At 53.5% G+C, this 21753-nt stretch overlaps 1 protein-coding gene and 1 long non-coding RNA gene across 7 annotated transcripts in view; one reads left to right on the forward strand and one right to left on the reverse strand.

The window, feature by feature from the left end:
• LOC144322075 (uncharacterized) overlaps positions 1-21753 on the forward strand; it is a 135853-nt gene that overhangs the window by 67563 nt on the left and 46537 nt on the right. For 3 of the 6 annotated variants that reach the window (XR_013387630.1, XR_013387648.1, XR_013387642.1), the window contains one exon: positions 12061-12328. The exons of the other annotated variants lie outside the window; for them this stretch is intronic. This is a non-coding gene — a long non-coding RNA (uncharacterized LOC144322075). Of the gene's footprint in view, positions 1-12060; positions 12329-21753 lie in introns of those variants that run through there. 6 annotated transcript variants of the gene reach the window in all.
• On the reverse strand, positions 7135-14387 carry IRF1 (interferon regulatory factor 1). The gene is made up of 10 exons (XM_077911619.1): positions 14179-14387; positions 13052-13143; positions 11695-11794; positions 10717-10893; positions 10562-10611; positions 10322-10454; positions 10012-10131; positions 9510-9559; positions 8443-8578; positions 7135-8119 (listed from the first exon to the last, which is right to left on the reverse strand). The coding sequence occupies exons 2-10, from the start codon at positions 13136-13138 to the stop codon at positions 8007-8009; spliced, it is 966 nt and encodes a 321-aa protein (XP_077767745.1). The 5' UTR covers positions 13139-13143; positions 14179-14387; the 3' UTR covers positions 7135-8006.

Here is a 21753-nt window from a genome sequence, read left to right on the forward strand (position 1 = left end):
TTTATTCCCCTGTGGACCATCATGCTGCCACTCCTCTGGGTTCTCCAAGGGCCTCACCTTCAGGCACAGACAGGCCAGATCACAATCAGGATGTTCCCACCTGTGTCAAAGAGGTCCTTTCTGCCACCTGCCTGCTTCTCACTCAGCTCAACCTGTCCTGCACTCCTCTTCTCTCCTCCCCAATTCCCAGCCTTAGGTAGAGAGAAGCTGAGCAGGAAGCACCAGCAGGTTTGGACACAGAGGAGGAGGATATGAGGCTGGCTGCACCAGGGCTATGGAAAGCTCCGGGGGGAGGCGGGGGGGGGGGGGGGGGGGGGGGGCGGTGAGCACTTCCCACCCAGAGATACTGCACTTTCCAAGAACTAGGGCCAGAGCCTGTCCTGTGAGGACTCAGATCCTGGGGTCTAAGGACAGCTCTAAGGCTGGAGGAGTAGCTGGCCGAGTATCAGAGCCCCTCTATGGCTGCATCCCGGGCCACTCTGGACAGCCAGAGTTCATCTGGCCATCCTCTCTCAGATGATGATGCCTATCATCATTCCCCTTCCCCTCTCCATCCCTGGGCCTTAGGCTGGAACACTTAGGGGCCCACCAGAGAGAACCTCTGTCCCAGAGCTGCTTGATGAGCACCCGGAGCTTCTGAGACCCAGCAGGGTGGCCTGTGGGCAGGGCAAGGAGAGAGGGGCTGGACAAAGCCTTTGGCTCTCCAAGTACAGTGATCACCTTGCCCCAGTTTACCCAGGGCTTTCTCAGTGGTAGCACTGAAAATCCCTCACCTCGGTCCAGAGCAAACTGGGACAGTTGGTTACCCTACATCCAAGGCCCTTTGTACCTCCTAATCTACCCTAGATTACCTCTGCAGCCTGGACAGCCAGCTCTTTGGACTCTTAGATGCCAAGTTCTGCACAATATGTGGGCGTGGAGAGACCTGTGGGTGGAGGAGGGGCCCCAGGCTGGTATAGGGGAATATAGACTCCTGCTTGCAGCATTGCCAGCAGACGTGTCACACATGGACACAATGCCTGTGTCTGCATGGGATGGAGCTTCTAGATACCTGTATGGGGGAGTGAGAAATCATGTTTGCCCGAGTCTCTAAAAACTGTAATATCCTGATTACCTGGGTGATGTATTGCAGGTAGCTTTAATTAATGTGTCTCTTAATACTCATCTGTATTTCTTATTCTGTACAATTAAACTTTTTACTAGTGTACATTTTTAATAAAAGAAAGTAATTAATGACTCTGCCTTCATGTCTCCTCCAGCAGTCCTGCTGAGGGACGTGGATGGGATATACTACATGGAGTGGGACACAGCAGCCTCTGCTCTGGCTGCTGGTTGGTCATGGTCCGAGGGTCTTCTGCAGTGGTAGAGCTAGTTACTACTTTGTCCTCCTGCCTCTCAGTCTGTCCCCTGCACTCCAGAGTCCAGCCTCGCTTGTCCCCAGAGTGCGGGAGGACTCAGAGAAGCCAGGTGGGCAGTGGACAGAACAGGTAAGCAGATGCTGACTTGGGGTTTTACAGGAAATGCTCTCAAGTGCCAGTCCTGCCTAAGCACTGTGAGAATACAGAGCTCCTGGGGAGCTTCCAGTCTGGAGAGATTGGGTCCCCACAGACCACAAGGGGAGTGGCAGAGAGGAAGGGGACAGGCATTGGATGGTGAGGCTGTGCTTTTCTGGGCCATCAGCTAAAAGAGGGCCCCTGGGCACCCTGTACATGTCTTAGTTTGGCCAGAGACCGAAAATGGGTTTCTAGTGAGTGATCCCCAATAGGGGCAGATGGTCTCCTGAGCCAAGTACTCTGGCTGCTGGCCAGTTCATGACAGAAGGGTGCCTTGGAAAGTTGGACACCCCTTCAGGCCCTCCTCTCTGTCCTGTCCCCACGCCCTATCTAAGAATGTCAGGCTCCATACCTAGGAGCACAGCCCTCACCCTGGCTCTCGGCATCCTGATATCCAGCTCTTCTCCCCACCCTTGAAAGTCCAGAAGGAGCATTTGGAAAGAAGCTCTGGATCTTCAGCAGAGGCAGTTACACTTCACCTCCCACAAGCAAGGACTGAAATCCACCATTACCCTGGTGTGGCTAAAGTGACATGACTTCTTGACTTGTTCTTAGTTTTAGGAAAGTGATAGCTATTCTGGCCTAACGACTACCTCCCTATCCACGCCTGGTCCCCAGACACCAACTGTGTATCCATATAAATCCCTCATCCCATAGAGTCAGCTTTCTCAGAAAAGCCTAGTACAGAATTCCCACCACCTGCACCCTGGGACTCCTTTGGCCTTGGCCACTTACTTTGCTCCTGAACTAAGTTCCCAGACATATCCCTTCACGACTCTTAGCAAAGATGTGGCTGATTATTTTTAATTGCTCTGGAAGAACTCACTGCACCTACTGTAATTCTGGGCAGATTCAGGATTAATTGATAGTACAAGTGAGAAGTGGTATCTGACTAGACACTCCCATATCCACGTGGCTTTTAGGGAAAAGGAGAGGGCAGAAACTGAGAAGGAAACCCAGACCAATCCAAGGCAATTGTCCAGAAATGGAAGTAAGGACCCCATTATCTAGGCTGGGGTCTGGAGGGCAAGCGAGAGCTTTTCCTGAAGGAAGCTTGCCAGGGAGTCTGAGAACTCCCCTGGTATAGGACAGCAACCAGCCAGATGCCAGGGGTGCTGTATTTGCTCAGGGACCAAGAAGCCAGGTTAGATTCCAGACAGCCATAGTTCCAGGACTATGAGACTCTAGTCTCATGGCTGGAAGTAGGATGCACCTGTGAGTAGTCCTGGTGCTTATACATTCACCCAGAGTTCAGATTTCTGAGTACCCCAGGACCTAATGAAGGGTTTGGTTTAGAGCAGAACAGGAGAGTTCTCATTGCCTTACTCAGACAGAAGCGCAGCTGAAAATTCCTCTTTGATCCCTAGAGCTGAGATAAGGCCTAGCAGGCCAGAGTCCCCTGCAGTTGGAAGCAGGTTCACAAACACGCTGGGGTGGCCAACCCGCCCCTGCCCTGAGGCCACGTTACAGCCCTGTTTGTGTCCTACCCTCCCCGGAGCCCCACCCCTTGAAAATGCAGGTGGCTTCCAGGGCATAGGTAAGGCATCCCTCCCTTGAGGACCAAGCTAACCCCCACCTCCTGGGGCTCAGGGGCCTGTAGCAGCAGTGCCATGTTGCCCAGGAAGAAGGAGAACAGGGCCGGAGTCCCACAGTATCCAGAGTGGATGCAACTCTTGTTGCCTTCCCTCTGTGTCCCCAGATGCTCTCTTGGCTTGAAGTGCTAGTGCCCTGTCCCAGACAAGCTCTCCCAAACATCCTTCCCAGGCCTCAGTTTCCTTCTCTGCCAACAGCCTAATATGGTAGAACTCATCTGGGTTCTGGGCATAGGGAGGTGTGAGCTGGAATCCAGGCTCCATGCTTTTTAGCTGAGTCATCCGGGGCAAGCGCCCTATACCAACTGAGCTTTCGTCACCTGGTCTGCAAACAAGGTGCTGTGGTGGGGCACCAGTATGACAGTGCATGTGGGAGTTTGGCATAGCACCTGCTGTGGGGTGAGCACCCAGGACTTTTGTTGTCATTTCCTGGCCAGACTTGAAGGTCCTTCCCAGTTCCTCCCATTTCTGAGCTTGTGGAAATAGAGGAGGGATGGTGGGTTGGATGTCTGCCTCTCCTCTTATACTCAATCCCTATATCCTTGTCTCATTACCTCTAGTATCTCCCCAACTAAAATGAAACTTAGCATAGACTCCCTAGGCCTGCCTCCCCACTGAGCTTACAGAAGTAGGAGCTGCTTCTGCAATTCCCTACCACCAGAAAATCAGCAGAAATGAGTATCTTGGGAGCTGCCTGGAGCTAGGAAAACCACATGGCCAGCCAACTATGCCCTTGTATTGCCTTAGACTTGGCCTCACAAGGGAAGCCTGGCTGACAAAGACACATGTCACTCTGCCCAGTAAGTTTAATCCTGAAAAAGAGAGTGCACCAGCCCCCTGCCATTCTCCTGCCCTTGTGACCACTGTCATAAGTGGGGAAAGGTTAGTGCAGAGGTCTAGTGAATTTCATGCATCCTTATCATGGAGGGTTAGTCGTGCCCAAGTTAAGCAAGAGCATTGCATCTGGTGGACACAAAGCCTCCCTAGGTGCTTCCACAGGGCTGCTGAGGAAATGTGTACCCTGCTAATGTAACAACTTTGGAATCTGTACAAAGAGTGTGAAAGAAGTCCAAATGGTCCCAGAGAGTGGCAGCCTGGCAATGACTCAATGTCACCAACCAGTGGGATTCACTCCCAGAAGAAAGGACTCTACCTCCAGCCAGGCGCAGGACTTTTTCCTGTCTTTGACTTCCAGAAATCTGGGGAAGCTCTTATCTTGCACATAGCCCACTGACAGATGTTGAAGACTAATTTATGAAGAAGGGATGGTTTGCATTTGTCTTCCCTGAAGATTTTCTGTGATCATGACCCTCTCTATGGGCAGCTAACATATTAGCCTCTCTTTTTCTTCCTGTTGTCGAGTGAGCTAAATGAATAAATCAGCCCAATTAAAGTGATGTCTTTGGAGTAAGGCAATGAAACCTATAACTAACCAGAAATGCCCCCTGAATGTCCATAGATTTAGCCAGAGTTCTAGCTGGTATGACCAAGCCCCAATTTGCCAGTTTACCCCAACAGAAAGTAGTCCTTAATGACAATGTTACCACAACCCCAACAAAACAGTTCTTTCATTGACCTCCTAGCTTGATTAGCCAAGAGTTTCCACCACTAGTGCTTAGACTCAAACTCTGGAGAATGAGCCACAAAAGCATTGACAGACCCTGAGAATCACCTTAAAATATTATGCTCAAATTTGGGTCCCGTTATACTGGTGTTGCTCCGTTTGGGCACCAACTGGCTAATGAGTTAGAGTCAGCTGCTATCACAGTTACTGTCTCCCCTGTGAGGCCTGAGCCGAGGTCCATGGCAGGGTGTGATGGGACAGCTTGGAAGGTCTGGCTCTATCCCACACTGCTTCTTGAGGCCCAGTCCCCAGAACCCAGCTCCCTTGTGATGGGGAGTAGTTAGAGTTTGGGAGTTCATCCCTAGATATTTCGAGTTAGTCGCAACTGTTTAGGACTCCTGGGATAAGAAGAGCTAGAAGAAGTCAGGACTCCACCTTGGCTTTGGAGATTGGAAGGCTAATGGATAGAATTCCTCTCCCATTTTAATAACTTTTTTTTTTCATTTTAATAACTTTTAAGTGATAAACTAACATCACATATCAGACCTTGCAAGATTGCCATAGCTACCTGGGACTTCAGCATACCCGCTTGCCTACTCTCTGTCAGGGATTAGGTTGAAGGACCAGAGGAGAGCAGAAAGGTCAGAAGCAGTCAATGCCATTTGCTCTGGGTTGCATCCCTTCCCTCCCATCCCTCCTTAGCCCACTGTACCTGGTTTCACACCACCCCCAACATCCTTAGCTAGAGAAGTCATCACCCCCTTCAAGAGTTTGCCAAGTTTCCAGTTAGAAGCCACACAAGGCTAGAAGTTAATCCAATACTTGTCAATAAGGGCTCGGCCTTGGAGGTGAGAAAGGTCATCTCATCCACCCCTCTACTCCCAGGTGAAAAATCCAGGTGGATCTTCTACTGGGAAGAGCTTGATATTGGGGTCCCTCCAGGCATCCACAAGCAAAAGGCCCACCTGGCAGGAAGCCACCTGCTATTCAAAGAGCATGTCCAAGATCAGGCAAAAATACTTTGAGTTTGACAGAATGTCAGACTGATCCTTGCTCATTTTCTAGGTTTTTTTTCATCATTTTCTCACTCAGCCTTGCCTTCCCCACAGGGGCCCATATTCCTTCCAGAGGGCTGGGCCGAGGGACAGGATCTAAGTCCAGTTTCTGGGACTGCACTATGGATAAGCATCCACAGGGCTTGGTTTCTCTGAGGAACCTCCTTACCGCCATGACCTCACTCCCTAGATGATGCGAGTTGTATCAGCTGATTTCCCTTGGCCAGCCTGCCTACTACTGGGTACTGTTTATGCCTCAGGGCCAGAGGCTGGGGATGGGGGTGGGGGAGACATGAGAAAGGTCCATATCCAGAACTCTCGCCCTTAGACATTCCTTTGACTTGGGCCTTATCTGAAGGGGGCATTGCCATATGGCAGTGGTTCCCAGCCTGTGGTTTTCAGAAACTCTTCTGATCAAATATACTGCTTCATAAAGATTTTGTGTGCTTAAGTTCAGCCAGAACCCTGAAGAGACATGGGAGAAGGAAACCTGCTTGTTGTGAGGTCATCCAAGGTTTTCTTAGCCCATTTGTGCATGGTACACTACAGGTCTTGTATTTAGCACCAATATATTATTGCTGGCCACCAGAATGGCAAAATACTCTTGAATTGGCAGGTGTCCATCCCTAGTGTTCTCCAACAACCCCAGCCTCTGCCTCTCAGATCTGTTCCCAACCCAGTATCTATCTGTACTGTCCAGTATGGTAGCCATTGACCACATGTGGCTATTTACATTTTAACTAAAAATTCAGTTTCTTGTGCTCACTTCAGCAGCACATATACTAAAATCCAGTTTCTCCATCACACTGGCCACATTTCCAGTGCTCAGTTGGTACATGTGACTTCGCCACTACCTACTACAGTGGACAGTACAGAGGGAGAGGACATTTTCATCACTGCAAAAACCGGACAAGGAATGCCCACCACAACAGGCCTCAGGAACCTGTTTTGGGCTGGTGTCTGTTGTAACTGTCCATGACCATGCAGTACTAATTGTTAACTTTTTGAAGTAGCATCTGAATACCCTTGGATTTGAGTTTAGCAGGACATATAGTTTATGGGACACATTACTCAGAACTGAAAAACCTAACACTGTCCAGACCTTGGAGCCCCAGTTCAACTCACAGCCTGGCTATAAATCTAAGGGCAAGTGATTATATTTATATGAGCATGTCCCTGTACTGTGATTGTCCCTTTTTCCTGTCATCTTCTCTATGAACATAACTGGAAGGCTTCTGCAATAGATGCATGTCACTGCTCACCCCCCAGTCAAGTTCAGGCAGGATGCCAAGAATGACTCCATCAAAATAAAATGTCTCTGTAAGGAAAAAAACCACTTGCAGTTTATCTCTAAATAAAAGGCCACACCCTTTATAAACAATTAACTTTTTATAAAAAGATAAATGTACATATTTACACACATGTACATATGTGGTCACACATGACTTAGTGGTTAGATGGCGTTTCCAATTTTAAAAATCACACCAAGACGCTCCCACTTCCCTCCCAGGGCCTGCTGAGGGCTGCCAGGGCCTGCCTGAGGGGGCAGGTGGGCGCAGGGCAAGGCACAACATAAATAAATGTAAAGGCTGAGAGCTTGGGGGAGACGTTAGTGTACACCTCTGATCAGAAAAGTGGCAAGGTCCACAAGAAAAAGTGCCATGTTCTTTCCCAAGCCCCTGAGCCCAAGCAGGGCGGAGCTCCTCTACAGCTGAGGGAGCACTGTCCTGCAGGGCCCCGTTTCCTTCACATTTCACTGGCTTTGGAACAGTCCCTAGGGCTCAGCTGGGAAGGGGGGGAGGGTCTCTGGGAACAGGATTCCCTTAGTGCAATTGTCTCTTAGTGCAGAGCCAGCCCTGGGGTTGGTGCTGTGCTTCTCTGAGGTCACTGGTCTGTTCCCTTGGGCCACCTCAGCAACAGCGAGACCCTTTCAAGGCAGTCGGGCTGAGGGGGAAAGCTGGAGGCTGACTCCTCTCTGAGATTTCCATCTGACACAGCAATCTCATAATCCCATCTTCCCAGGAGGCAGGGCCAGCTTTACCCCACAAGATGAGCCCAGACCCTGGCCTAACAGAACCTAAAGGGTCACTGTCCTAAGGAGGGAGGTTCCATCCCTGCTCAGCAATGGAGTCATTCTCTGCCATGTCAAGGAGCCCACAGGAATCCTGTTTCTTTGCATCATGGCAACCATGATGCCAGGTCCTGCTCAACACCTAGGGGAGTCAAAGGGGCCAGGGCCCAGCTATGGTGCACAAGGAATGGCCTGGATGGAGGGCAGTCTGACTGGAGTCAACAGGCTGTCCAGCCAGCTGGTGTCCATGTTCTTCAGATCTGAAGAGATCAGCCCAACATACCCTAGAAGATGTGAAGAAGGTTGTATGAGGATGGAGGGTAAAGACAGGTGTGTTCCCCTCCTGCCCCTCAGCCCTATCCCTGTAGGCCACAGACACAGCCGCCTCTACTGTCCCCACATGGCAGTAAGCACCCTGCCTCCATCTTCAGGCAGACCTGAGTACGTGGGAGCAGCAGCCAGTTTGTAAGCTGTCTGTACCAAGAAGAGTTGAAGAAAGATGCTTTGCCTCTCCTGCTCCCTAGCCCAGTCCCCCAGCCCTTTCCTACCCACCCCCTGCCAGTTTCTCGCTTCTCGGAGAAACCTTCCAGCTACAGGGACTTCTTACCCCCAGGGCTGTCAACTTCTGGTTCGTCCTTGCAGCTGAAGTCTCCATAGAGAGAGGGGGGCTGAGTCCCAGGTTCATTTAGCAGGTACCCCTTGCCATCCACGTTTGTCGGCTGCCACCCCGTCTGCTCCAAGAGCTGGTGACAGAGGAATAAGGAACCATCAGGTTACTTCCAGGGCAGATTCATCCTCTGGTCTTGCCCTCGGTGAGCCAAACCTTCCCTACCAGCATCGTACCCTTGGTCATTTGCATGTTCTCAGATGGATGCAAATGTGGACTGTGGTTAGGACAGGGGCCTGCGAATTGTGGATCTGCCCTGGACTCATGCTCCTACATCTCCCCTCTGGCACAGAATCTCCTAAGACTTTCCCCCTCAGCTGAGTGAGGACATACCAACCAGGAATGTGGCATAAAGTAACAGCATCACAAGTCAAGAAAAGAAAAGAAAAGCTAGAGATAGGGAGCTATGCCTACGTCTCAAGTTTTCTATGCTGATGAAACACAGCCTGGGTACAACTACTGCAACAACTGTTTTATATTCGCTTTTAAGATTGAAGCAGGACAAAAAAAAAACAAAAAAAAAAACAAAAAAAAAAAACAAACAAAAAAAAACACACCCCTGGAGAATAATTTGCTTTAAGGAAAAAAAGAAAAGAAAGAAAGAAAAGGAAAAAATCCCTCATCAGATCCCAGATCCCAAAAGCTGATTATTAAAACCTGATGTGCACTTCCCTAACTAACAGGGCAGCAGGCCTGGGGCCTGTTGGGGCAGAGGACGCAGGCCAGGGACCAGGCACTGGTGCTGGCTGACTCAGAGTGGTTCCAGGCCCTAGGGCTGCCTCCAGGACAGCCTGTCAGAAACCAGGCCTCCCCACTGTCCTCACTTCCCCAGTGTCTTTCCCACCAGCCAAGGAGGGCACAGTGGATGTGGCACTTATAGGATGATACAAGCAGCCAGGTCACAGTAGCAGCTGCCTCCACCCTCCAATGTGTTGAGCTCTAAGTAGTTTTCTCTCTCCTAAGAAGCAGCCACTTCACAAGAGCGCTCAGGGAGGAATGCGCTTTACCTTCATGATGTCCTCAGTTAATTTCCCTTCTTCGTCCTCATCTGTTGTGGCTGTGGATGGGGAAGAGCAGAGAGGTTAGAGGTTGGCTGGTAGTCAACCAGGCTTGCCCCTGCAGTTCCACCATAGTGCTTGCCCTACCACGCACGTGCGTGTGCGCACACACACACACACACACACACACATACCTCCCAGCAGACATGTACCTGCTATGGACATTCCAGAACAGGACACTGTCCTTGTGACTCAGCCTCCCGCACCCTGAAGCCACACCTCTTCCCACCCCCTTGCTTCCTTCCTCACCCACAGAGACTGGGCTGCAGAGGAGCCAGGGAACTGAGCAACCTCAGACCCAAATACAGCCCCTGGGCCCCCTTCCCTCTTTTCTCCAGCACAGCACAGTCATCTCGGTCAGTGCCAGGTAGAGTTCTGAGCATCTTCTCTCCCTCAGGAAACCCTCCCCAGGACCCAAACAGGCAGGCATGTGGGCCGCAAGGGCACAAACCTTCAGAAGTGGAGGGCATAGGTGACACCTGGAAGCTGTAGAGGTCACTGGTGCTGTCCGGCACTATCTCTGGGACGTGCCAGTCAGGGAGAGTACTGGTAACGGCACACGGTGACAATGCTGAGGGACAGCAGAAACCACAGGTCAGAACTGGCTGCTTTCTGAGTTTGCAAGACATGCAGCATCCCTGACCCCGCGGCCTGCTCCAACCTGCCACCCCCTCCTCAAGCACGCTGCCTCCTGGACCCAAAAGAAGGAGCCATCCCATTGTGACCTTGTGTGGCCTCCTGCCAGACCTGGCCTACCTCACCTGGAGTAAGGTCCCGCTCAACCTCCAAATCCTGCCCCATGTAGCCGTGAGCTGTGTAGCTGCTGTGGTCATCGGGCAGGGTGGAGGTGCTGAGTCCATCAGAGAAGGTGTCAGGACTGGAGTCACCACATGACTGCAACAAGAGAAAGGAGCTTAGGCCCAGGCTTGCCATGGCACTTCTCCCACTGCCCACCCTGACTCCCGGGGGACCAAAGACTAGTAGCTCAGGGCCACACTCACCTTCCTCTTGGCCTTGCTCTTAGCATCTCGGCTGGACTTGGACTTTCTCTCTACAAAGCAGATGGGCCATCAGTCTTGGTACAGGTACACCAGCCCCCGCTGCCCTTCTTCTTCCCTCCCTTTGAGCTTCCCAAGGATCCAGAGCCCTTGGATACCTTTTCTCTGGTTCTTGGTGAGGGGTGGGAGCATCCGGTACACCCGCACAGCTGAGCTGCCTTTGTTCCTGCTCTGGTCCTTCACTTCCTCAATATCTGGCAGGGAGTTCATGGCACAGCGAAAGTTGGCCTTCCATGTCTTAGGATCTGGCTCCTTTTCCCCGGCTTTGTATCGACCTAGTCGGCAGAAGAGTGAAGAGGACTATAAGGACCAGAGGTGGGAATCCTTAGCTGCTGTCTGGCCTGGGAGGAGGAAGGCAAGAGTACCCCTAAGCTCTCATGCTGCCAGAGATCCACACTAGCCAAACAGACGGTATTCCTGGGTGACCCTCTACAAGCCCTGGGGCTTCTCAAATGCCCATGCTTGACTCAGACACATCCAGCAGACCTTTATGAAGGGCCCAGCCAGAAGCACTAGAGGGCCTGTATGTCTTCACGGGCTGTACTGGTGCTGGACCAGAACCAGTCTCCCTGCTTGGGCTGTTAGCAGCCAGAGATTAAATAAAGACTAGGGTTTATCTGATGTTTCCAAACACAGCAGTGGACAAAGAGGAGGCATCAAAGAACAGTTACTGATAGGTGTGCTGTCTGATCTGAGATGGACCAAGAGCTCCAGACCTCAAGGATAAAAAGAGGCTGCCAACCAGATGGGCCTTGGGCCAGGACCTTGGTAAACATCAAGAAAATCAAAGACTTGGGTCTTTCAGTATCCAGGCTCACAACTGCTTTTGCCCCAAGGAGCTTTAATCCAGCTACAAACTCCCTGAAATCACACTTTCTAAGACGCTGATTTCACAGGTTCCTTTAAGAACTTGCTGAAATGATGGAACTTTTCCCCAGAAATACAAATCTGCCCCCTGCTCACCCCCAAATTTTGTACACAATCTCAAGGAACCCGATGAAGAGCCTCTGTGTTAATAGAAGTGATTCCTCTAGTCTTCTCCTTGGCCCTCCAGGGCTGGAGACCAGGGCACACACCTGTGTGAATAGCCCAGCTCCGGAACAGACAGGCATCCTTGTTGATGTCCCAGCCATGCTTGGCAGCATGCTTCCATGGAATCTGGAAAATCATCTCCTCCTGAATGGCACACACACACATATATACAAGGCTGTGTCAGCTCAGAAGCCACAGGGTTTTAGCAGGAGCCTGCCCAGCCCCCCCCACCTCCAGTCTGAGAAAAAGCTGACTTCCCCTTTTCACCCTGACATCTGGCTTGAGTTGACCCATCCTGAGAATGGCTTAAACAGACTACTCTATCATTCTAGATCTCTCAGAAGGGGCTCTGGGTTCTGAAGAGCTATGGCAGTATCAGCTCACCAAAGCTCTCCCTCTGCCTGTTACAGGTGTGCTGGGACCCATAAGGAGCACCTTGGGATGCTCTCTGGCTTTTCAGCACCAACGCAGAAGTGAAAACTCCATCCATTAAATGGGGATGCTTAGGACAATTGGGACCACTGGCTCCTACACAGGGAGGGAGCCCTGGGCCAGTCTTGGATGCTGACTACCTGTGTGACACTGGCACTGTCCCTATACCTCCTGGTCCCTCATTGGTTTCTCTTCTGTGAAATGAGAAATCACAGTGACAAATATAAAGACTAAGTCTCACTGTTATCATTACTGGTGGTTAACACTTTGGATTTCTGAGTTTGATTGCTCAGGTTCAAATCTTGACTTGATCACTTTTTGTGTCATCTCATTATCTACTTCTCAGTGCCTCAGTTTTCCTTATCTGAAAATGGAGCTATTAACAGGATCTACTTCACAGGGCTACTGTGAGGATTAAATGACACAACGTAAGTAACAGACGTAGCACAGTAATCACACTTGCTCATAGGGAGTGGACAGTAAGCATTATTATGAATATTGTTATTACTACTATGTCTGCAGGGTTTGTGCACCAGCATGAGGTTTCTTGAGCCTGGGCCAGCAGTGCAAGGTTAATTCTCAGGTCCCTTGCTCCTCCAGCCATCTTCTCACCACTAGGTGCTCATTTCTCTGCCTCCTGGCTGTTTGGAACCCTGTAGGATGCTGTATGTTTGCAGGAGTCTCTCGTAAAAGAGACCAGAACTCTGGCTCTGCAGATGCGGGGAGAGTCTTGCTGATGCAAACTGTCAGTGCCCTCAGGTGAGTGCCCTGTCCATACCAAGGAAGGGAAGAAGGCAGAGCGGCCCAAGGCTGGGCCCTTGCATACTGCCTGCAGGCAGGACCCACTGGGAAACAAACACATCTGCCTCCTCCTCATCACTTCCGTTTTTGAGCTGCATCTGAAGCTTCGGTCCCCTCAAAGAACATGTGTTAAAATAGTGGCATAAAAACCCAGAAGGTGACACTCACTTTATTAATCCAGATCAGCCCTGGGATTTGGTTGGAATTAATCTGCATCTCTAGCCAGGGTCTCATGCGCATCCGAGTGATGGGCATGTTGGCTGTGAAGAGAAAACAGACGCTCCTGTTTGGAGTCTGCAGAGCAGCCCCTTAGGCACTACCCTGCCTGCAACCCCCACCTCCACCCCCCCACCGCCGCCCAAGGTCATTCAGTTAACTCTCCCCTGCCCTCCACCAGGTACCAAGTAGTATAATCATGGGAAAGAAGGCTTTCACCAGAACAAAACTGTTCTCCAAATATTTTCAGCATCATGGGCAAAAACAATTAAGCCCCTTCCCTCACGATCCTCTAAACACTCTGGGGAGGAGACAGGCGTGCAAGTGATAGTTTCAGGATTTATGTGCAGAAGAAACAGACAAAATACACAGATATTTTAATGCCAGAACTTTCCTCCCCAAATTCAAATCCTTTGGTAAGGGACAGGCTTCTTTTGGTTGATGCCCATAAATCCCCCTACTTGAGTTGCCGCCGCTACCACTAGCTAGCCGTGCACTGGTGGCAAGCAACCACCCTGCACTCTACCGGGACCCTGCACCCCCCAGTCTGTTCTATGCTGCTCCCAGACCAGGTACCCCTCCCGGTCTGGCTCCCGTCCTCCGCGAAGTAGCCGAAGGAACACCTGTGGCGCCTCTTCGCATGCGTAGCCTCAGCAGGTCCACCGGCCTTTCAGGCAGCAAGTCTCCCCCCCCCCCCACCCCAACACCTGCACGTACAGCCCGAAACCTGAGGCCTGGGCGCGGAGCTGGGGGCGCCGAGTCTCCCGCACCGCTAACGGATGCGCGCGGCAGGTCTACCGAGCGGCGCAGAGGCCCGGGGGCTCCGCGCACACAGATCCGCGACCCGGCCGGGCGCCGGCAGGCTCGGCAGGCTCGGCTCGTGGGCGGTCCACGCCGCGCGGCCCGCCCTCCCCGCCGCGGCTCGCCGCTCCGCCAGCGCCCTCCGGAGCCCGCGCGGGGGCCCCCGCGACGCCGCGCGCCCGCGACTCTCCCGGCCGGGGGTCGGCCCCGCTTCCCGGAGCCCCGCGCGCCTTTGTTCGACGCCACCGACCGCCCCCCCGCGGCGAAGGCGGGCTCACCTCCGCAGCGGCCGCGATCCACCCGCGGCGCCCGAGGGTCCCGGTCGGCTGGCGCGGCGGTGTCCTTGCGGCGAGCGCGATCCCGCAGGGAGCGGCGCGAAGGCAGAGGCTGCGCGGGTCGAGGGGCGGGGGGCACGTCTGGCCTTGGCTTGGCGCGGCTCCCTCGGCCTCGGCCCGGCCGGGCTCCGGCGCACGTCCTGCCTCGACGAAGGAGTGGCGCGCTCTGCCGGGGCAGCGGCGCCGGCGAGAAATCTAAACACTTAGCGGGATTCCCCCAACCCAGGCCCGGCCCCGCCTCCCGAGGAGCCGCGAGGGCGCCTATTGGTCGGTGCCGCCCCATCATTTCGGGGAAATCAGGCTGTTGTAGAGCTAGCGGCGAAGGGGAAGTACAGGGCGGCTGCTCCTCCCCACCCCCTCCGGCCGGCGCCGCCGCCCTGGGGCGACCGCGGGCCCGCCCCGTCCGCTCCCCCTCCCCCTCCCCCTGCCCCTGCCCCTGCCCCCACCCCTGCCCCCACCCCCGCGGCCCGGGGAAGGCTGTCCTGGAAAGCCGGACGCCCCCGGCCCGCACCCGCACCCGCAGCCACTCCCCTCGCTCCGCGTTCTCCGGCCTGCTCTCAGCCTCCTCGCCGGGCGCGGGGGACGTCTGTCTTCCGAGCGCAGGTGAGCAGGTCACCCGGGCACCTGCTGTCCTCTTCAGAGTGGACAGCCCGGGATTGAAACCCCGTAAACGAGCCTGGCTCCTCAAACCTGCTAACGGGGTGCCAAGAAGGAAGCGTCTGGGCCCTCCTACTACTCGCTTCTTGAGGGGCGGCCGGCCCCCAGGACCCTCACCTGCCTTGGGGAAGTCCAGGAAAGCCTACTGCGCCTGGGGTGCTGACTGGGGCTGCGGGAGGGAGAGAGGAAATCCCAGTTTGGCCGCTGCAGGTGCAGCCTGGCACGGGACTGGGAACCTCAGCCTCCTCGACTGTAAAACAAGCAGCCCTAACTTGCTGGTTTACAGCTACCCAGAAACGATGTCTGTGAAGCACAGAGCCGCACTTGAGGACAGCAGGTGCTGTGTGGCTTTTGAGGTCCCTGCCCAGAGCCTAACAGCGACAGAGAGGCACCTCTCTGGGTGCCGCTTCTGGGTCTACATCCTTGGGGCTGCCATACACCTGACCTTAGGGAGAAGGAGAAGGGTTTCGGAGAAGCCCTGGCTACGGAGTTGGCTAGGGCTTGGGTACCCTTGCTCCCTAGCACTCCTGTCTTAGGCCACCTCCACAGCCTCACAGAGCCCTTACAGGGGTGCTCCTTAGCAGCAGCATTGGTGTTGCCTGTGGCCCTCGGCGCTTGGCCCAGAGAGGTTCTAGGCAGCATGGGGGAAGTTGCTTAGGGTCGGTCAAGACCATGGATGTGGACAAAGAATTAAGGAACCCAGGTCCCAGTCCCCTGGAAAGGGCAACCACTTAACTCTTGTGCCTTAAAGTAGACCTTGCCCCATTTGCACTCTCCTAAAGGCTGGGCTGAGTGTCCAGAACTCTGGCCTGGCATGTTCCTTCCTTCACCTCCCCAAAGCTGCTGACTCAGAAGTAAATTGCTCCTCTAGGCTGCGCTGGTTGTGTCACTCCCCTCACCCAGCTCTCCCTCCACAGCAGCACCCAGTTGCAATGGTACAGACTATAAATAGACACATTGATGCAGCATTCCACCTGTCAGTCACTCAGCTGCCTTCCTCCTACAGAGGAAATGGATGGGTTAATCCAATCCCCGTGCACCAGGATCTGATGCTGTGATTAACATGAAGCTTGGTTCCCAAGAGACCAACAAGAATGGGTCGGAGCTGTCTCCCAGAGAGTAGTGGGTGCAGTCCCTGAGAGAGAGGCCAAGAGACAGGAGGAACCACAAGGAATGAGCCTTAGCTGGCTAAGAAAAATGGAAGGTGCTGAGACCCAGGAAGGGGGAGAAGGGGTAGGGTGCTGTAAGTGACAGGTGGAGTGGACACCCACTACAGAAATCAAGACCTTCTGAGCAAGAAGAGCAGAAAGCAAGTGGCTCCTGAGTTGTGAAGTCTGTTTTCTGGGCAGCAAATGGATGCTTGTCTTGTCTTGAAGAACCTGATATAGGCACTGGAAAATTCAAAATGAGATCAGGGAAAGGAAGTTTGCATCTTATACGGTGTCAGAAATTGACCAAAATGACCCTTTTAAGACAATAGGAGTCTGTAAGAAGTGCTTTGACAAAAACTTTATTTTAATTCACAGATAATCATCTGCATCTGTATGTATATCTTTCATGCCATGAAATGTACTTCTATGATACATATTATTGGGTATATATTATTCTCTAATAAGGATAATTATTTACCCATTAATCTCCTACTAGGTTATTTCCATATTTTCTGAATACAAACAACACTGTGTAGCTGTATCTTGCCCATATCTTTTTTTTTTAATTTTATTTATTTATTCATGAGAGACACACAGAGAGGCAGAGACACAGACAGAGAGAGAAGCAGGCAGAGGGAGAAGCAGGCTCCATGCAGGGAGCCCGATGTGGGACTCGATCCGGGGTCCCCAGGATCACACCCTGGGCTGAAGGCAGGCGCTAAACCACTGAGCCACCTGAGAGACACACACAGAGAGAGGCAGAGACACAGGCAGAGGGAGAAGCAGGTTCCATGCAGGAAGCCTGATGTGGGATTCGATCCTGGGACTTTGGGACTATTCCCTGGGTGGAAGGCAGGCACTAAACTGCTGAGCCACCCAGAAGTCCCCAAATTCCCCAATGTTATAATTTACTGATGAAGTTGTCATTTACATCTCTGAAGGGGGTCTTTGACTTTTTTTTTTTTTACTTTTAAGTCTAGGGATTCTTATTTTATCTTGAAGCCTATAAAAATCTTCTTATCGGGGATGCCTGGGTGGCTTAGTGGTTTAGCCCCTACCTTCGGCCCAGGGCATGATCCCTGAGTCCCAGGATCAAGTCCCAAGCCGGGTTCCGTGTAGGGAGCCTGCTTCTCCCTCTGCCTGTGTCTCTGCCTCTCTCTCTTTCTCTCTCTCTCTCTCTCTCTCTCGCTCTCTGTGTCTCATGAATAAATAAATAAAATCTTTAAAAAAATCTGCTTATCATGATTGGGAGTGCCTCACTACAAATCAGTGAAATAAAACTATACCCTGTTTAAGTACCCCAAATTTTTGTTGTGACACTTCTTGAATCCCATTCGAAAATGTATCACGTATCCCCTACGGTGCTAATCAAAACAGAGCCTTCCCTAGGTTTTTCGTAGTAATTCAGGGCCAGCATTTTGGGTGAGCCTTGCTGACTCAAAATACTCATCTTCTGTCATTTCAGCCATCCCTTGGGGGCAAGTAGCCTCTAAACACAGCTCCGGTTGCCTTCTGGATGCTCCACTACAACCCTATCCACAGATTCACATAGACATAAGCCGAACTCTTGGCCTTCCCAGTCTACACTGCCTCCCAGCAGCTTTCTCTCATCCTAATTCATGTTCCTTCCCAGATGAAGTCTTTCCTGTCCTCCTCTCCTCTTTGCCTCACCTGGTCCTCCAGGTCTTCTTTCCCTAAATCCTCATGTTTTGACTTTCCAGTCCCAGACTGTTATTACCACAGCCTACCTTCAGGTCTCTCTCCTTCCCTCCCTGTCTGGTCTTCCTTTCTTGGTGCCTCTGCACTAGGATGATCTGCCTAATTCTGCTGATCTCCCAAACATTCAGGTCCACCAGGAGCTTCTGAATTTCCTCAGACTCCTTAGCCCCACATTCCAGTCGAGGCTCACTCTGGTTCCAACCTTGTCTCCCACGGCTTCCCTACCCTTGAGCAGTAACTAGAGGGCAGTGTAAAGAATACAGGATTCGGGTCTGAAAGCCTTGGGATAGTGTGCTTTCCACTACTTGCTGTGTGACCCTAGGCAAGTTACTGTTCCTCTCTGGGTCTCCGTGTTCTCATCTGTAAAAAAGAAATACTCTGCCCATCTCTCCTGATTATTATGAAGATGGAATTAGACTACCAAACTTTATAAACTAAAACTTGAGCAAAATGACATGTATTAACAGTAGTGTTAACAACTTTCACTGCATTTCTGTTCTCTGAACATACTGTGTTTTTCCCCTTATGTCTTTGCTCCTTCCATTTGCTCCTTATCTCTATCTTCCTGTGATATTTGGCAACACTCAGTCTCCCCCCTCTCTGGCTCTCTCTGTCTCATTCTCACTTTTTCTACCCTCCCCACCAAACACTTCGGTGTCGGTCTCCATTTCAAGGCCCAGAGTAAATGCCTGGTCCTCTAGGAAGTACCCCCAAACTGCCAAACCAAAATCCTTCCCCACCTTAGAACCCCCTGGCGCTTAACTTTTATGTTGCCTTTTCTGCATTTATCACCAGGGTGGTGACTTTCTAGGGAGCAAAGTCTCCATTTTTCTACAGATCTATCTGGCTACTCAGGTGGAGTTAGCTGAAGGTTATTGCTCTGGTCTCACGGCATGCCTCCCATCTATACGATTACTTAATAAGGATTAATTCCTTTGTGTCAGGCCCTGAAGTTTCCTGGGCTGGCAAGACTTCCTCTGAGGTGATTTCTGCAATAGGCATTCCAGAGGCAAGATCAACCTTGTAGGAGCCTCTTCCCTGATGACCAAGCCAGTCCTTAGCCCCCTCCCTTAGGCTCTCAGAATACAATGTTCACCCCCCTGGGGAGGTGGGGCTCCAGTTAGTTCTGAAGCACAGAACCCTGCCAGGCTTTCACCAGGTTTTTGAGAGAAGGGAAACCCTGGGCTCCTGTGGGGCAGGCTATCCAAAGAGAAAGCCATGGTCCCCAAAAAGAGATGAACCCCCCAGCAAGCCTTCTAGCCTTCCAGATGCGAAGAGTGGGCTTTCTGAGACGCTAAAAATCCCTTCCAGGCATCATCTCTATTTTCCCAGCAAACCTGGGATGCAGGCAATCCCAAACTGTTAAGTGCAGAACACAAATCAGGCATCAGATCATCAGAAAGCATCCAAAAGCTTCAAGAATCCTGCCATCATCACCCTGCCTGAAAGGAGCCTAGTTGGAAGAAAAAAAAGTCATTTCTTAATTCATTCAACAAATCATGAATCGCACTCCTGCTCTAGGTCAGCTCCGGATTTGGCTGAAGACTCGCCCCTCCCCTCTCACAGTTCTGGCAAAAATGCTGTATGACACAGCAGAATAAGCGTTGTGCTCTTACAAAAATCCTAAATACAGAGTGGGAGGCTGCAGCTGGCGGCAGCCAGGGGGTCCTGCGATGGAAGAGGGGGCCAGGAATCGTTCCGGCGCTGTGGACTGTTCCGGAACCGCGGAGGGGGCGCGGGTGTCAGTGTGGGCTGCCGCTGATGCCTTGTGCAGTTTCATTTCTTATAAACACTGGGTTGGGAGGAAAGAGGCCTCAGCTCCCCATCCGCCCCGTGAGGCCCGGGGCCGGGGGCGGGGGTGCGGGGGTGCTCCGGGGCGAGGCCTGGCGGCCACGTCCCAGAGTCACTCCGCTTGGGAGCAGCATCCTCCCCGCCCCCACACGACCGGGTCCTGCAGTACCGCCGGCGCCCACTGTCGTGCTCCTAGAGCGCCCCTCGGAGAATTCCAGGCTTTCCTGGGGCAGCAGCACCCCTACTTCGCCCTGGGTACCGAGTCCTGACCTGGAGCCCCTCGCCTCCAGGTGACCCACGATCGCGCTGCCCCAGCCAGATCTGAGTGTGCGTGTGCGCGCGCGCGTGTGTGCGGAGGGGAGGGGAGGGGAGGGGAGGGGGCACAAGCCTCTCAGGCTAACTTCCACATTCCAGCTCGGCCCCGGCTGGGGGTGAGTCGGGGTAAGCGGCCGGCTTCCTGGAAAGGGAGGGAGGGCGGAGAAAAGCAAAGCCTCCCCGCCGCGCCGCCGGGGTGGCTGCCCTGCCGGGGCCCGCCCCGCCCGTGCCCGGCCGCTCACCTGCCCGCAGCCCCGGGCGCTTCCTTCGCCGCCCCCGCCCAGCCTCCCGCCCAGCCTCCCGCCCAGCCTCCCGCCGCGGGCCCAGCGCTTCCAGCCCGCTCTGCAGCTCCGGGCCGTGGGAGCTCGGGCGAGCTGGCGAGCTGCTCGCGCCCAGTACCGCCGCCGCCGCTCGCCCCCTGCCCCAGCCCGCCCGCAGGATGCGGCGAGCGGCACCGGGGTGCGGAGCTCTGCGTAAATGCCCCCGCTGGCGGGCACACAGTAGGCGCGCAGAAATGGCGCCCGCGTCCCCGGCGCTGCAGAGGGAGGCCGCGCTGCGGCCCCAGCCACTCGCGCTCCCGCGGGAGGCGTGCACGTGCCGAGCCGCCGGGCTGACTCTGCTCGCGGGACGCTGCCGCCCCGGGGGATCGGCCCACCCGCGCGGCCCCAGCCCCCACGCCGGCACCGCAGGGCCGCGCCGAGGGGCGGGGCCTGGGTTTCGGTTTCTTGCAAACGCCGCGGCCACAGGGAAACCGAGGAGTTTCCGGGAACCGCGCCGGGAGCGCTGAGGTTCGCGCGGCGGAGGGGGACGGGCGGCCGTCCAGCGTCGCGGGTCAGTGGCCCTCTGGAAGTTCCAAGAGGAGCTGGGGGAAAACCGGCCCCGGAAAAGCCCCACCTGAATGCACCTGCCGCAGTCCCCACCCAGAAGGGGCGGTGGGATGGGGGGGGGGGGGCTGTGAGCACGCGGGAGGAGGGGACTGTGCTTGGGCAGGTGGAGTGTGAGAAATCGGGGCCCCCTCACACGGCCAAACTCCCCAGTTGTACCACTCAGCGCACATCATCACGTCTCGTTTTATTGTCTTTATAGCTCTTATCATTGCTGAAATGATCCCCTTTATGTACTTATTTTTTTTACTGGGGGATTCCTCCTACATGACTTGGAGCCCTTGGAGGGTGCAGCCGCGCCCCGCCTAGGGCCTAGAACAGGGTTAACCACAAGGAGAGTCTCGGTGTTTACTGAAAGAGTGAAGAAATGGAGTGAGAAGCTTCTAGGGCTGGCCTTGTGGCCCTCTGACCTGCTTCCAGGAGGCCTCTGGGCCCAGCTCTCCTGACTCCAGTCAGATCCTGATGTCCCTAGCTAATGAAGACCCCCTTTTTAGGAAAGGCCTCTTTGTGGGGAAGTCCCTTGTAGCTCCCTGAGAACTGCCCTCCTGATGGGGTGGTTGGGCAGTAAGCAGACTATAGTCATCACAGAGGAATGCTGGCTTTGAGGGTCAGCTACTTCCTTCCCTCCCCAGGGCTTGCAGCTCAGTCCAGGACTGAATGTGGGCTGGGCCTGGATCTGAGCCAGGAAGGATGGGAGTTTGCAATGGTGAGACAGAGTCCTGGATCCTCCCTGGCCTCTTCAGACCAAAGCAATGCCTGGAGTCTGGGTGGGCAGGGTCACCTAAATTCTTGCTTTGGGGCCCCCAAGTCTGTGACAGGGGTCTCCTTCAGGATAGTCTGAAGACTATGACTCTTGGAAAGAAAATAGGGGAGCTCTCTCAGTCCAAAAGAGCTGGAGGTGGGGTGGGCGGCATGGGGCCACTTGGAAGTAGCTGGTAAGCCAGCGAGAGGGACAGGCAGACAGACCCTCCAACATCCCTTGTCCATGCCATCACTGACTT

The sequence above is a fragment of the Canis aureus genome, chromosome 10 (genome assembly GCF_053574225.1).
Source record: "Canis aureus isolate CA01 chromosome 10, VMU_Caureus_v.1.0, whole genome shotgun sequence".
NCBI lineage: Eukaryota > Metazoa > Chordata > Mammalia > Carnivora > Canidae > Canis > Canis aureus.

Coding starts and splice junctions, on each gene's coding strand:
- IRF1 (XM_077911619.1), bottom strand. CDS start 13,138: ATGCCCATCACTCGGATGCGCATGAGACCCTGGCTAGAGATGCAGATT. Junction 10,612..10,716: donor CACCAAGAACCAGAGAAAAG/GTATCCAAGGGC, acceptor TCTGCTTTGTAG/AGAGAAAGTCCAAGTCCAGC. Junction 8,579..9,509: donor TAACTGAGGACATCATGAAG/GTAAAGCGCATT, acceptor CTCTGTCACCAG/CTCTTGGAGCAGACGGGGTG.